At 37.4% G+C, this 15,358-nt stretch overlaps 1 protein-coding gene across 17 annotated transcripts in view; it reads right to left on the bottom strand.

Annotated features, from left to right (window-relative positions):
• SVIL (supervillin) overlaps positions 1 to 15,358 on the bottom strand; it is a 247,505-nt gene that overhangs the window by 28,322 nt on the left and 203,825 nt on the right. For 11 of the 17 annotated variants that reach the window (XM_074267041.1, XM_074267034.1, XM_074267036.1 and 8 more), the window contains 10 exons: positions 15,049 to 15,199; positions 12,341 to 12,430; positions 12,165 to 12,251; positions 11,642 to 11,816; positions 10,343 to 10,515; positions 7,433 to 7,588; positions 5,044 to 5,180; positions 4,405 to 4,552; positions 4,110 to 4,255; positions 1,990 to 2,165 (listed from right to left, as the gene is read on the bottom strand). In XM_074267041.1, coding sequence (XP_074123142.1) covers positions 1,990 to 2,165; positions 4,110 to 4,255; positions 4,405 to 4,552; positions 5,044 to 5,180; positions 7,433 to 7,588; positions 10,343 to 10,515; positions 11,642 to 11,816; positions 12,165 to 12,251; positions 12,341 to 12,430; positions 15,049 to 15,199 — 1,439 coding nt within the window. The remainder of the gene's footprint in view (positions 1 to 1,989; positions 2,166 to 4,109; positions 4,256 to 4,404; positions 4,553 to 5,043; positions 5,181 to 7,432; positions 7,589 to 10,342; positions 10,516 to 11,641; positions 11,817 to 12,164; positions 12,252 to 12,340; positions 12,431 to 15,048; positions 15,200 to 15,358) is intronic. The other 6 variants (XM_074267042.1, XM_074267043.1, XM_074267028.1 and 3 more) reach the window with 1 other exon arrangement.

The following is a 15,358-nucleotide window of genomic DNA, read 5'->3' as shown; positions in this document are numbered from 1 at the left end:
TTCACTTCTAGATTATTCTCTAATTTTTTCTCCAGGTGTACATTGTCTTTCTCCAGTGAGGCTTTAAGTATCTGAAAGGCAGGAAGCATCTACAAGAGCCAGTTTCTTTTGTGCTCCCAATTCAGGTTTGCTAAAATACCTAAGTGACATCATCTGCTGCTCTACGCTCTTTGGAACTTAGCACTTCTCAGTCCTCTACAAAACTGTGATGCAAATTCCATGGATGGAAATCATAAGTGTCCTGTCCTATGGCAATTTTCTTCAGGTTTTTACAGAGAATTCAAAACAAACAAAAATTTAACATTTTGAATAATATCTCTTAGGGGGAAAACTTTAATCTCTTGCAGCATGATGGGGGGAAGGAACTACTTTCTTTTTATTAAAGTCTCAATTCATTACATACGGACACATATGCATCTTTACACATACTTCTCTAGGTGCCATATTTAAGAGTGCATTTCAACTGCTAAAGATGTAAAATCCTTGACTAATGTATAAACTTTAGAAGACAATTTCCTCTTTAATACAATCTGGACAGCAAATGGGACAAAAAGCTGTACTGAAAATAAAAATATACTTTTCTTGCATATACCACATGCAAGTCTTATTTAAAAAAAAAAAAAAAAAAAGACCTAAAATATAAATAAAAAACATTAGAGGAACCCAAAGAAATCAGAGACCTAAAAGGTGATGTAGCTAACTATATGTATTATCTTGAGAAACTTGTATCTTATTCTCTGGGTCTTAGTATTCTCATCTAAAATAAGAAGTTGGATTAGAGCAGTAATAATACCTTTTCCTCCTCCTGCACCAAAATTTTATGGTTCTAAAAAACTTTGTTTTTTCCCTTCAAGATGATATAAATTAGCACCATGAGGAGTAAATAATCTTGGAGGAAAAGGGTGATATGAAAGTAATATCTTAAGATAAATTAAAAAGAATATGTTTAAGAGGAAATTTAATTTTAAATTATAGTACTGTAATTAAAATGATGTGTTGAGATAAAGTGTTCTGAGGTCATAGCTAGAATTCTATAGAGGCAACAGAAGCAAGGTAAGAGAATGCAACTGGAAGTTTGAGAGCAAAAGACTCAAAGTGGTGTGGGAATCATGTGTACAACTCAAGGTACAATTGAAGCAAAGTTAGAAAATACTACAGTTTGTAGTAATGTGGAGTAGTCAGTGACCCACAGTCTATATCATTATAAGAATCAGGCAAAGACTGGCTGGCAGTGTTAAAGGAATTTCCTTGCTCACTAAGCTGAGGGCTTTGTAGCTGCAGGCTGGGGCAGATCGGCTCATCCAATGGCTTTCTAATGTCCAGTGCTCACCAAGACAGAAAATGGTACTACCATAAAACCAAAATAACTCATGGTCAAAAGGTCACTTGGCTACATTGAATCTTAAGTATATGAACAAGCCAGCTTTCTAGCTTTGAAGGTAGAGAGAATATTGTTAAACTCTCCCCCTCTCTCTTTCCTTTTTATCCTGTTATCAAGGGTGACTTTGAAGGGGGGGAGGGGAAAGAATACAGTAGAAAATGTCAATGAACATATCATGTGAATAAAAAAATATACATAAAGATTTTTAAAAAGGAATTAGAGAGAATCTTGACTTATAGTAGCTTGTACTTCAGAAAAAGAAGTCACAATCTCTGAATCCCAGATGCTGGAACATTTTCTCATCAGATGTGTTTAACCAGTACTATTCCCCGGCCTTCTTGACATCTGGAAAGCTGCAGGTGGGAAAAGCTGGTTCATTTCAACAGACTGAAAAGAGGTCATTAAACATCTTCCAGAAAACAATGAGAAATGATTGCCTGAAAACAGTGTTAGTTTTAAAATCTCAAAACAATGCCACTGCATAGGGATCAGGCTGTGATTTGCATACCACCTCCTGACCAATTGTGGGAAGGGATTGATGCAGAAAAATGGAACCCACTCATGACTGCATGCCCCTCTATAGCCAAGTCACCATGCTGCCACAGTACCTGGGTATACGAGGATTGCACTCTCCAGGATCTAAAGGATTTATGTCACAATTGGCATAGTCGAAGGTTCCATTCCACAAGTGTTTTGCCAATTGGAATGCTATTTTTCTCTGTGCTAATGTGACTTCCTTTCCATGCCATACATAAACTTCACTGCCAAAATCAAACACTAAGACCTGTGAAAATGAAACAGAAGATTCTGTTGACCCCTTCAGAGGACTCACTCATTCAGAGCTAAACCAATCATTTTCATTGTGTGATGAGACATAGTCTGGATGAACAGTCTAAACAAAACCCTAACTACTGAGAGCTGCTGTTGTGGGGCTAAGCTTATTCCCTCCAATGCACCCTATGTTTTCTTCTGACTCATGCCTTCACTCTCTCCTCCCACATATACAAGTCATCTTCTCTTTTTTCAGCCCCTATTTGACTTCATCTGGTTACATCATGCTGATGGATGCTTATATATTTTTGCCTTCTATCTATCTATTTGTATCATTCTTTTTTCCTACTAGATAGGGCAGGAACCAGATCTTAATTTATTTTTGGATTTAGTAGAAATGATAGTTTGATGAATGAATAATGTATAAGTGAGTGAATGAATGAAAGAAATAACATGTGAATTGACATCTCTGTTCTATAGACTCATCCTATAGGCTCTCGTCCCCTCTTTCATTTTCAACAATCTAAAATTTGCCCTTTATCATACTCTGTTCAAGCTACATCTCCTCTTGGACATTATCCCTGACTTCTGTAAATCATACTGAGTATTCCATTCTTTAATTCCTGAAGGTATCTGTACAATCAGGTCCCAATTAGTGTGAATAATGAATCCCATGAAGTGATTGCATGCATTTGGATTCGTACTATTGGAAATCATAACTTTTACAAAATACAAATTTTTACAAAATTTGTACAAAATACAAAATTATTCATTCTGGTCCAGTGGAAATATGCAGTGTGAATCTGAATAATATGACCACTTCATGGGATTCATTATTTGCATTAATTGAGAGCTTGCTACATTCTTCCCATATTAACTGGTCACTGCTTATACACTGCCTTATCTCATTTCTTAGCTCTAACTTATCTAACTTTTGTATTCCTTCACTATATTTAAGCTTCTTAAGGGAAGGGACTATGAATTCTATAATAGATATCTGTTGATATGAAAAGGGGAAAGTTGATAAATCAGTTGGTCACATGGATACACACGCCTGCACATATACATATATTCACATATATGTGTATAAACAGGAGAGGCACTATGTCATAGTACATTGAAAGCTGGCCCTAAAGTCAGGAAGAACTTGATTAAAGATGTGCCCCTGACTGGTATCAACTGTATGATCGAGGGCAGATCATTTAAACTGTTGCCCCAGTTAACAGTGTGAGAATAGAAGTTACAAAGAGTTAGCCTTATATAGCACTTGAAGGTTTATAAAAGGCATCCCATATGTTATCTCACATGTTAACAACCTTATGGCACAACTGCTGTCATATACACCATTTTAAAATCAAGGAACCTGAAGCAGAAATAGGTTAAAATAACTTGCCCAGGGTCACACAGCTAAGCCAATAAAACAGAATTCAAGGTCTTCCTGATTCCAAACACAACATTCTATCTACTATGCCAGCTGCATTAGTGGACACTGTTTTAATATTAAGTTTTCTACACTGATGAATGACCAGTGTGGCTGCTACCTCCCCAATAAATACATACATATAAAACTAAATATATATATATAATAAAATATATGTTAATAAAATGCATATGTGTGTATGTATATATATTGTGTATGTATATGTCTGTATATATGCACATATGATCTATTTTCTGCCATTTTCTATTGAATAAATATACTTTAGAAAATATTATATAAGCTGATAGTTAAACCAAGGAGCTAAGCTGACATATAATTAAGTCTTAGCTGAATCAGAAAAGGAAAACTACTTCTCTTCTACTTCCCTGCAAAATAATATTCTTGGTTTCCTCTGCATTGGGTTGACATGGAACGGTTGTTAGAATCCGAAGGAAAACAATTCTTTAAGAAGTTTAAACATCATTTTACAAGCTGCTGATCTGGCCTATACAGATGGCCCGGTATTACTCCCTGTACCTCTTTTGGCTGCAGAAGAGAACATTTTGGTATTTTGCCCCAGTAGTAGTCATCAGGAACAAGTTTATCTTCCACTAAGCGATAAACACAATTAGTTTCTGTGATGGCAGTTTCATACAATTCATCTTCTTCTGGATTTCCGGCAGCTTTAGAAGGAGAACACATCATTGAATGGTAAATTTCAAATAAGAGTTATTTCAAAGAGAAGTTTGGGAGGATTACTGGGTGGCAGGAGGGGGAGGAGGAGAGAAGGGATTCCAGTCTGGTTAGAGTCTAAAATAGAATTAACACTTACACTGGTAACTTGTCTGGCCACCCAGGAGTTTCCAGAAGTCTTTTGCTGCATGGGTATGCGTATTTATTCCTTCTTCTATGGTCTGAATATAAGTAGCTCTACAGCCGAGTTCTCTCCTCGTCTGAATTAGAGTTGCAAGCTCTGATGCCTAAGAGATTAACATAATTATCCTGATAGAATAGGTCATTCCTATGGGTAATTGTACACACTGAGATCAGACCAAAGGCGAGCGTGTGAAAGGGCAATCTTGAGAGCAGAGAGGCCCTAAGAATGTTGGTCATTTAAAGCTATTTTCACTCAAAACAACAAAAACTGGGGGTTGGGGGGGGAGAAGTACCAGGTGTCCCAATTCTTTGGATTGATAGACATGCGTATTTCTCTTTTACACTGGAGTAAAGAGGAAACCCTACAATTCAGAATCCTACCTTGGGCATGAATGTGGAACATTTTTCGGAGGATGTCCTATTTATCTTATAACATTCCGGCTTTCATGCCTCACGGAAAGGATTCAGGGAAACAGAACTTATCAAGCCTTTACTGATTTAATGGGCCACTTTGTATCCTGGAAGCATTCTAATGATCCTACAAGGGCCAGACAATTCTACCTATATAAAAGAGATGCTTTGTTAGGATACTAACCTTAGCTTTCTCGATGACATTTGCAAATTCTCCTACCCACAAGAAGCAATAGTGGGGAGTTAACAGGAGAAAGCAATCGCCGCCATTCAACGATGAAGCTCGTGGCTCCACTAATCTTGTCTGCACATTTCTTCTTCCTAAACATGAATTCAAAGTTCACTGTGCCTTCATAAAACAATATATCTTTGCAATGAAAGCATTCCTGATTATAAACATTCTTAGTTTTTTCATTGCCCATTAGTCATTGCCTCCCCCCACTCTCCACTAGAGGAGTGGAAACATGATTGTATTAAAATGGCAGCAAGGTAGAATTGCAGTTACACTACATTATGTTCACCTGCGCCTACTCTATCATATGCTCATTTTTATGAATATCAGCATTTATCTTCTAGAACACTGACAAGAACATCATTTATGAGACAGTGCCATTTTCAATGGAGGTACCAGCCTGGCAGAGAAAGCCTCTGACGGTCTTCCCCAGTAAGCCTTTTGCTTCCTCCCTTTTGCAGTTCTTTTACTTGCCCCTCCATCACCACCTTCCCTCAAGAAAACAAGCACAAAGTCTCTTCTCTTTCAGGCACAATGTAGCATATGCTATCAGCAGTTAAGGGAACTGTTTTAAGAAGGAGGGGTCTGAGATGCACTGAACACAGAATCCCACAGTCTCCTGCTCAGAAGTGAATGTTTCTCAGGAAGTGCTACTAAAGTATCAACTTCAGCAAGAAAGTAATTAAAAATCTCACCTCCTGAGCACAGTGTTTTGGCAAGAGTCAGGACCTGCCTTCTCCAGGAAGCCCAGCTCCTTAATCAGCAATAGAACGGTTCCCTTCTCAAATTTCTCAAAGCACCTTGAACACTTCTTTTTCCTTTGCTTTGAATTATGGTGATGTGAGAAACTGCTTAAAGTTATAGTGAATGGATGTCTTACCCCTCTTTTTATTTTGTAATATCAAGAGGAAGGACTGTTGAGATTTTTCTTCTAACCCCAAATATCTTGTATACAATAGATTTTAAATAAATACTTGTTTGATCATTTGAAAAATGATCAAATCTTAATTTTAAAAATGGCAAAAACTATGCTAATACTTTTAGGAGCATGAACTCAGGAACAAAAGTCCTCTACCAAGAGCTGTCATCATGTCAGTTAAGCAAACCAAGGTGATGGTAATTGGGAAGAAAATAGAACCACCATGGATAACAACAACAATATTAGAGTATATTTATCATATATATCATATCATAGTTATCATTTATCACATCTATCATATAAAATCTATCATATTTAATAAAAGTGATAGCTAGCTATCTGCCTATTACTAGTAGCTAAAATTTTATGCTTTGTGGCTTGCACAATGCTTTTTCTACAGATTACAGGAGAAGATTTGGTGTAACAGTGGAAAGAGGCCTTGGGGCCAAGAAGATCTGAATTTGAATTTTCATACTCAAAAGATATTTTTGAGTATCCTGGGCAAGTTGCATATATACCCCTTTCTATCTGAATTTCCTTATCTATAAAATGGGATTAATTCTAGCATCTATCTTACATGATTATTCTGAGGAACAAATAAAGATGACAATAACAATAGCTAATATTGATATCCCAGTTTAAATTTTAGAAAGTGCTTTATGTACAATTTCATTTGATTCTCATAACAATCCTAGGAGACAAAGGATTGTCTCATCCTCATTTTATAAACTGAAAGGTGACTTGTCCAGGGTCACACAGCTACTAAGAATCATGGGGATAATTCAGACTCCAAGTGAGTCCCTCTATCCACAGCATCAGCTGCTTCATGAAATAACCACTCTAGACCCCTTTGGAAACCTTGAAGTCTTATAGAAATGTTAGATGTTCATCCTTTTATTTTTTCCCTAGGTCAAAAGGGGAAAAAAAAAAAAACCTACACAAATCTTTGTGAGTCATTGGATAAACAAATATGCAAAGTGCGTCACTTTATATTAGGTATGAGGTTCTTCAATAGAGAATATTTTTTCCCCCATTATTTCCCTACTTCTTAACATAATGTTCTAAGAAGACTTTTTAAAGATTGTAACCCTACTAACAGAAATACCGTTAAGGTACTCCTCAGATTCCACAGCAACTACCAACGTTTTCTTTGCTATTGATAGTAGAACACTTTGGTTCTTCCTTTCCCTATTCCACCTTTTTGCTGTGCCTTTCTCCAGATAGTGGTACAGCCATTTGATAAGAAGATCCATCTAAGTCTCCCTGGAAATTCATTCAATACTTGCTGACCTGGATGACAGCTCCTGCCTTGTTGCAGATGAGAAGTAACTGCCTGAGGGCAGGCAAAGATTTGTAATACCATAGGAAGACTGACAACACAATATCTTTCCAGGATCACCATACCTACCTAGGTCCACTTACCTTTAATTTGTAGCAACATAAGTTTTTTGTAGGGCACAGCACTATTGTTGGAGTTTTGTTCTGTTAGGTTGACACTCCGTAGATTGACGCTGCTAAAATTTTCCTTACTAGCTAAACCGGCAAGGGCGACTTCTGAGAAATTTGAGTTGGCAGACACTGGAGATGAACATCAAAGAGAACAAAATGAAGCAAGGTTGGTCTTGGGTAGGTGGGGACGGGGCTGTTTACTCTTTTAAAATCAAGTTAACATTTAAGTCACTGCCTTTTTCTTTGAGTGTTGTCTCTGAAAAGCTGCCATCTCCATCTGATGGACTCTCTATTCTGATGTTCGACTATTAAGTTAAGAACTAAATAAGGTTATGAAAGCCTGTACTGCTGGTTGACAAGCATAACACTTCACCATGTACGGCCAAAATCGAGTGCCGTTATTGGCCAATCACTACAACATAAAGTGGAAAGGGGCTAAAACTAATCTGCTCCAATTTCCCTGAAAGCTGTCATAACCATTGCTAATGGCTTTTAGATGTTGGAACAACATCTACAGGAAAGCTGTTGAATCTTTTTCACTGGAAGGCTTTTTTAATAGGAATTGTATCGGACAGTTTACTTGTATTCTTTCCCAGAGGCAAAAGGATAGAATGATTTACCTTTTGAGGGCCTTTGTAATCAGGCCCGAAATTTCAGTTTATAAGATGCTGAGTTTTCTAGTGGAAATCAACACATTTACATGCCAGATATCACAGAGCAAAGGCTTATTTTAATCTTTTTTTTTTTTTCCCCTTAAAGTACAGGATGGTTGCCAAGAACGCCTTGATTTCCCAACTCAGCATTAGTGAGAATGACTTTTCCAATGTGTAATTCAGAAAAATACTTCCCTGGGATTCATGTCTAAAATTGAGGGAATATAGTAGTACTTGGCAAACAATCTATAGTGCAAGCAGTTTTGAAATTGGCTTTCTATGCAGTTTAAAAGAAATCTCAGCTCTTTCACCTAACAATTTATTCTATGAAAAGCTTCATAAAATCAGACATGTGAGCTTCAGAAAAATACAGATACATCGAGAACACAGGCATGATGGGATGTGGTCACCTCATTCTCTTCACCTAGACTGCCCATCCCACACCCCAGCTAGCAAACTTTCTCTAGCCTTTAAGAACTAGCTCAAGTCCCACCTTACTGAGCATTATAGCTAGGGGCAATCTTTTCTTCTAAATTCCCAAGCCAAATATTTCTTATATCAATTACTTTTGTGATTTGTGGAAGGAAATAATGTATTTTCACACCTATCTCTTTTATCTCCCAGAATACAATCTATTTATAAGCAGGAACCATTTCTTGCCAAGTCTTAGCACACCTACCAGAGTACCTTGCATATAGTAAATAGTTGGCTGTTTTATGATTTTTTTTTTTTGAGTGTGGCAAACAAATTCCAGGCTGGTCTCCCGCCCTTGCTCCCTTGCCAAGTTTATATCTATTTCATCCTTGCCTTATTATCAGTTAATATGTACTTACGGAATGCAAACTCCTAATCATAACAATGCTAAGAAAAGGCTATGCATATGTTCAGGTGGCCAATAGATGACAACTGTATTCTATATAAGAAAAGCTGACCCATTATCCTTCAATTCCTAGATGGTCAATAGATGACAACTGCATTCTATATAAGCAAAATCCTTCTACTCCATTTATCAAATAACTAAGACTATTAACTACAATAACCTGATTCTCAAAAAGAACCAGAAGTTGCATTTTGGTCTAAAGAGGCCCTCCTCCTTCCTAAAAGTTAGCTTCTTCACTTATGTGTTCAATTCCACCCCCTTCAGTCTTTTCTGACTGTTTCTTCCCAATGTTCATTTCCTTTCTGTATCACCTATTTCTCCCTCGCTACTTATTTTCTGCTTTGCAGCAAATGCTTTTCTCTTTTATCCTAAAAATTCCTTCCCTTGAGATCCTGTCACTATAAATAGTAATTGACACTACTTTGAATTCATCACCATCTTCTTTAATTCTTCAAAATCTTACTTTCAGATCCACTATTCTATTCAAACAACTCTCATATTCAAACATCTTTGGCTGCTTTATTGGTATATTTAATACTAGCATTTTTTTTTCCCTTTCTTCATCCTCTTTCATCTCATGATGGCAACAACATTAACAATCACATTTCTCCAGCTATTCCCTCTGCTTTTGGTCTTTTCTGTTCTGTCCTTCCTTTCTAGTCACACTACAAAGTACCAAAATTCAGCCCTAACCTTTTCTCATTGCCAATTTAATAAAAAATTCTTCAGTGGTCTCTCTTGGTTTCCAGTCAATCCCATCTCCAAGTCTGTGTTCGGCATTCTTGCAAAAGTCATCTTCCTAATGTACCACCATGATCACTCTTTTGAAAAACCTTGGCCCCCATTACCTATTCCTGACCCCGATATTCAGGGCCCTCTATGACTTAGTTCCAACCTACCTGTCCAGGCTTCTCTCTTACTATTCCCTATCTCTAACTGGTTTGCATTATGGCCAAATTGTACCACTCCCTGCTTACTCTTAACTTTTAATCTACCTTCTTGCCACCTGCTGAAACCTCTTCTTTTAATTAAAATCCAACTTGAGCAATCAATCAAAGTAGTCAATCACTTCCTTGATGATGTATATCCTCCCAGCCCAGGGCAAAATGCCCTATTTCACCTTGAGTTTCTTATCTACTTCATCTGGCCATCTTTTGCTCCTATCACATTTTGCCTCATACCACATGGATTTGTGTATCTTTCATATCCCCTTCTAATAGATCATAAGCTGTAGATATAGACTGAACCATATTGTGCCATTTTTTCCCACCAACTAATGGGATACCTTAAAAATGGGAATTTAATGAATGATTGTTGCATTAAATTAAACAATGTCAATCAGATACTTACTTTTTTCAACTTTCATCCGTTTTGACTCCATGAAAGCAACATTTAATCTCTGTTCAGTATATTCTTGAAGAATGTCTTCTCTTGCTGCCAGCATTTTCAAGGGATTTCTTGAAGACTGAACCCTGCGCATAGGTCTAACAGCACGTTTGTGCTCTGCCACAGAAGATGTCAGCCTAAGAAGCAAAGGAGATGGAGCTATTTTGTTTGCAAACTACTATCACCCTTAATTAATTTTTATCAGGAAAACAATCTATTGAGGGTTACTGGCTCTACAAGTGGTGTGTCTCTACCCTTTTGCTTCTTGTCTTTTTTTTTTTATAATTCCTACAATTTGGTTATTTTCCTGGAGTCATTCTATAGAGTAGTAGGATCATGGTATTATTAGTCTAAACTACCAACCAATGTAGGAAAACCTTCCTTGTCAATCTTGATAACTAGTTCTTCAGATTCTGCTTGAATACAGCTGGTGAAAAAGAAAATATAATCTCATGAAGCGGCCAAGTTACTGTTGAACAAATTGGGACGAATATCCTTCTCTCTTCCATTGGAATTATATTATTATTTCTTATGCTTAGGGGTTCAGGTTCTGATAGCTTGAGATTTATTTTAGATCTAGAACTACAAGATTCTAGCTCATAATTGAATAAGGAAGTCTTTAAGGAATTTCTAAATACTTGATTTAGAGTTAGTTTCATGAAATCCATTTTTTCCTCTCCTACAAATAGAGACAACATAGACTATAGTAAATGGCTAGCCCCAGGAAGGCTTTGCTCACATCCTGCCTCTGATCCATACTGACTGTGTGACCCTGAAAAAAATCTCAAGATCCTTGGTTCTGAGGCTTTAAGTTACAGACAAGTTGCTGATCTGCATTGGGAATGGGAATATCCATACTGGGAAGTTCCTATCACTGATGAAATCACAGCATACAATATCTACTGAAGATACCTTCAGCAAACTTTTTATTCCCAACCCAAATCAAAAATAAACAACAAAGATCTCACAACTGTGTGAATATAACACTCTTCTGTTGATTTGTCCAAGGAATGGGACTAATCTCCCTGGCTATCCTAAGTTAGGGAATATAAGGCTTTCTTTTTGGCATATAGTTTTGTTTTGCCCATGCTATTATCACACTCCAAGAAATGGAAAGCAGTGTTACTAGGAGACCCTATTCTACTTAAAAGATTATCTTCTGATACGGTTATTTAAAATCTTTCATCCAGGGGAAAAAGTGGAAGGGGCAAGAATGTGAAGAAGGGATAAAGAGGAGGAAGCGACAGAAAGAATGAAACTCACTTGGGAGCATAAGGATCAAAAATTGCATCAAAATCCTCATCCAACTCCACTCTTCCTAGAGGCACAGAATCCATGCTGCGGTAAAATTTGGAAAAGGTCTCATAGTCATCCAGTTTCATCACCTCTTTCACAGTTTTTCCAGTAACAGTGAGGATAGTTTCTTGCATACCACCGACTAAAAAAGCAAGAGTGGAAGTGGAGTTTATAAAAAGTAAAAGAACCAGCATTTTGTTATTTTAAAATTTATAAAGAAAAAAATGGATGTACACCACCAACTAGCATTTTTAGAGTAAAGTATAATATAGATATTGTGATCTCACTTGGTCCTCACAGCAATTCTGAGAGGTAGGTGCTATCTTTACCCCTATTTAACAGATGAGGAAAACGAGGCAGGCAGAGGTTAAATGTCTTCTTTAAGGTCACACAGCTAAATCTGAAGTTTATGTGCACCCCCTGAAACAGCAGATGGGGATAGATATGGGAATAAAGGCTAAGGGCTTCCCACTGAGCCTCTGTTACTCACCTTTGTTATTCAGTCTTCCCAGAAATGATTCTAACCTATCTAGCTTCAGATCAGACTCTAACTGCATATCGGGTTTGGCTTCTATATCTGAGAAAGGAAGAAGAAGGCACAGGTAAGAAAATACTCTCTGGCTGGCATTTTCATTTTTAAAAAATCAGCAAATTTTGGTTCCTTACCTTCAAGGGGTTTGGAGATCGGTGTAGTGCCCTTCATTCGATTGCTAAAGGGGGAGCTTACTGGAGTTATGGCAGTAGGTGATGCTAAACCTAGTAAACAAGCAAATATCATTTTAATTTGATTAGCTTGATTCTTAGAAACTTATATGCATCAGTGACCTAATGGCCTGAGGCTGGATTGGAAGTCAGGTCCACTGTCCAGAAGCAGCAGTGTGGTATGAGGAAAAGAATGCTGAAGGCAGGAGACCTTTATTTCTATCCTGGCTCTGGCACCTACTCCTTGGGTTAGCTTGGGCATGTCACTGAACTGGGAAGAATGAGGGGGTTAGTTCAATGACCACTAAAGTCTTTACTATCTATGTCTCCAACATACAAGTCAGCTTTTCCTCAGCAGAGACACAAAAACATGTAGAGAAAGATTTGTAGTGCATGCATAGGGAATAAACTTTCAAGAACTTCAAGGGTCACAAAGATTCATAGCCAAAAAAAGAAATTTAAATAGATAACTAAAGGGCGACATTGATGGAGCTCATCTGCAAATGTAGCAGTGTTTATACATCATAATTGGTACTCACTTTTAGGATATTTAAAAAATAGTCAACAGCCCCTCAAATGATTTCTAGTTCTTTACTGAAATCATCAGCTGTTCTCATTTTATCTCTCCCTGACAATCCTGCGAGCACATTCCACAATACAATTGATGTAAAGATGATGCGCATTTAAAAGTTTTGTACGCCCTCTCATGAAAGTGCTTCTTCACATGTAAATAAGTTCATCTGATATATTCAAAAAAATCTAAAACAATACAAACCTTTCCCAAGTTCCAAGAAGTGCAAAGTACTTAGTTTACTGAGGGAAAAAAAAAAAAAAGCTTTCTGGAAGGACAGGAAGGACCAGGTGTTTTTAGAACTCTAGACCTGTCATATCCTGTAGTAAATCTCTGTGCCCCACGAGGAGGAAGTTTAGAAGATGATCAAAAGCGTTAATTAACGGAGAGATCATTAGCTTTACCAACTGATAGAGAGGGTTGAGTTGAAAAGCAGATTTCCAAAGCAGCTGGACAAATCTGTTCATTCTGTACTTGTATGGGATGAGGGAAAGTAAATCTAAACTGCTGATCTACCTCCCCCTACTGTCCAACTCATAGGGAAGCAGCTAGAAGGCACCAGATGGTGGGTGTAGCCTGCTTTTCCAGCTGGAGATGAGAATTTTGTAGACCAAGGGATAAAGATTAAAATTGTAGGATTTTTTTTTAAAGAGAACAACAGTACAGCTCAATAAGTCTTTAAACACCCTCCCCCACATACTGTCTAACTTGTAGCATTTCCACACATTGTCTTATTTTTAAAATTCTCTTCATCCTTATAAATTCTGGTACACCTCCTCTCCCCTGCCCACTCCACGTGTTTCCTATTTTACTGAGAAGATGCCTTCTCCCTGGTGAATAACCATCGATGGTTGCTGTACCTGCCCATTCATATCTGACTACCTTTACAATACTATCAGCCTCTTAAGTGTCTTATATACAGTATTCCTTTTCACTTTTCTGTCTCAGATTTAAACCTCAATGGTCTTTGAATCCTTACGTTCTACTCATGCTTCACAATTTGACTACATAGCCATCAATTGCAACTTTATAAAAGCTCTGTAGTTAATAAGTATTAATTGTATCCCAACACTTAGCATAGAGCCTCCCACATCATAAGCACTTAATCAATGTTTATTGCATGAAATATTTCTTGCCCTTATTTCCAATCTGCTGCCATAATAGTTTAGGCTCTCATCATCTGTAGAGAAAGGGGGTAGGGAATCAGCATTCATTAAGCACCTGCTATATGCCAGGCATTATGCTAAGTGCTCTACATTATCTTATTTGCCCTAATCCAGACTTTCGCATGAACTGCTATAAACATGACTATCCAGTCAGTCTCTTTTTCAATTCATCCTACAAACTATTGTTAAATTAGTTTCCCAACATAAAGCCCTGATCACATGACAAAAACAAAAACCCTCCAAGTGATGTTCATTGCTTACCAATCCAAATGGCTTTACCTTGCAAAACTGCAACAATTTTTCTCACCACCTACCATAGTTCCCTCCCTCACATATCATAAATTCTAGCCAAATGGGACTATTCCTAGTTCTCTGAATATTTTCTCCATTTCTGAAAATCTGATGTATGTGTCATAGTGACCTTCTTCAGAGGAAAGAGAAAGGTAACAGGGAACACTGAAGGTGAAACATTTCTCGGTACTGCTATGTTGGTTCAGAGAAGCTGGTTCTATCATTTATTTAGAAATAGGGCATGAATAATCAGTACATCACAGTTACTCAATATAAGCAAATGCAAAAATAACCCACCCACACATCCCACAAATGCACACAGTATCCATGTGCAAGAGTAAGCATATATTTATTAGAAACATAGCAAGAAGATCCATGATCTGATGGACATCTTGCCAATAATGAGGGACTATGGCAAAGATCTTGATCGAATCTGAAATTGTAGAATATAGCACTGTTTCTAAATGAGCACCTTTTTTCCCCCTTTTCTTTAATTCCATCTCCTGTGTTGATTCCAAAACTAATTAAGCTGGTTTTCAGGAGCCAATTCACTGATACAATCTAGACTACATTTATGTAGCTTTAGTTATGGGAAGTGGAAAAAAGGAATTTATTTTAATGAAGGGCTTTCTCTTCCCACTCACCTTTCTTTACCATCCTGCCAGCAACGGTAAATTGGGTGGAATCATTGGCTGCTCCTTTTCCTCTGGTCTTCCAGGCTTCTTCTCTTACAGTAATAAGATGTTTCCTCTCTTCAATTGTCATTTGGCTTTCATGACTTTCTGCCATCCTCTGCTTAAGAGTTAGGAGAGGAAAAAGAAGAGGAGGAGAAGGAAGAAAAATGAGTGTCCATACCAGCTCATAGAGTTATCTCCCTAAAGCCATTCCCAACAAAGGGTAGTCATCTGGATATGGGGTTAGATTATAAAACTAGACTACTAGTAAAAGTACAAT

The sequence above is a fragment of the Sminthopsis crassicaudata genome, chromosome 5 (genome assembly GCF_048593235.1).
Source record: "Sminthopsis crassicaudata isolate SCR6 chromosome 5, ASM4859323v1, whole genome shotgun sequence".
Classification (NCBI taxonomy): Eukaryota; Metazoa; Chordata; class Mammalia; order Dasyuromorphia; family Dasyuridae; genus Sminthopsis; species Sminthopsis crassicaudata.
The sequence above is the reverse complement of the archived record's forward strand: the minus strand, read 5'-3'. Positions and strand labels throughout refer to the sequence as shown.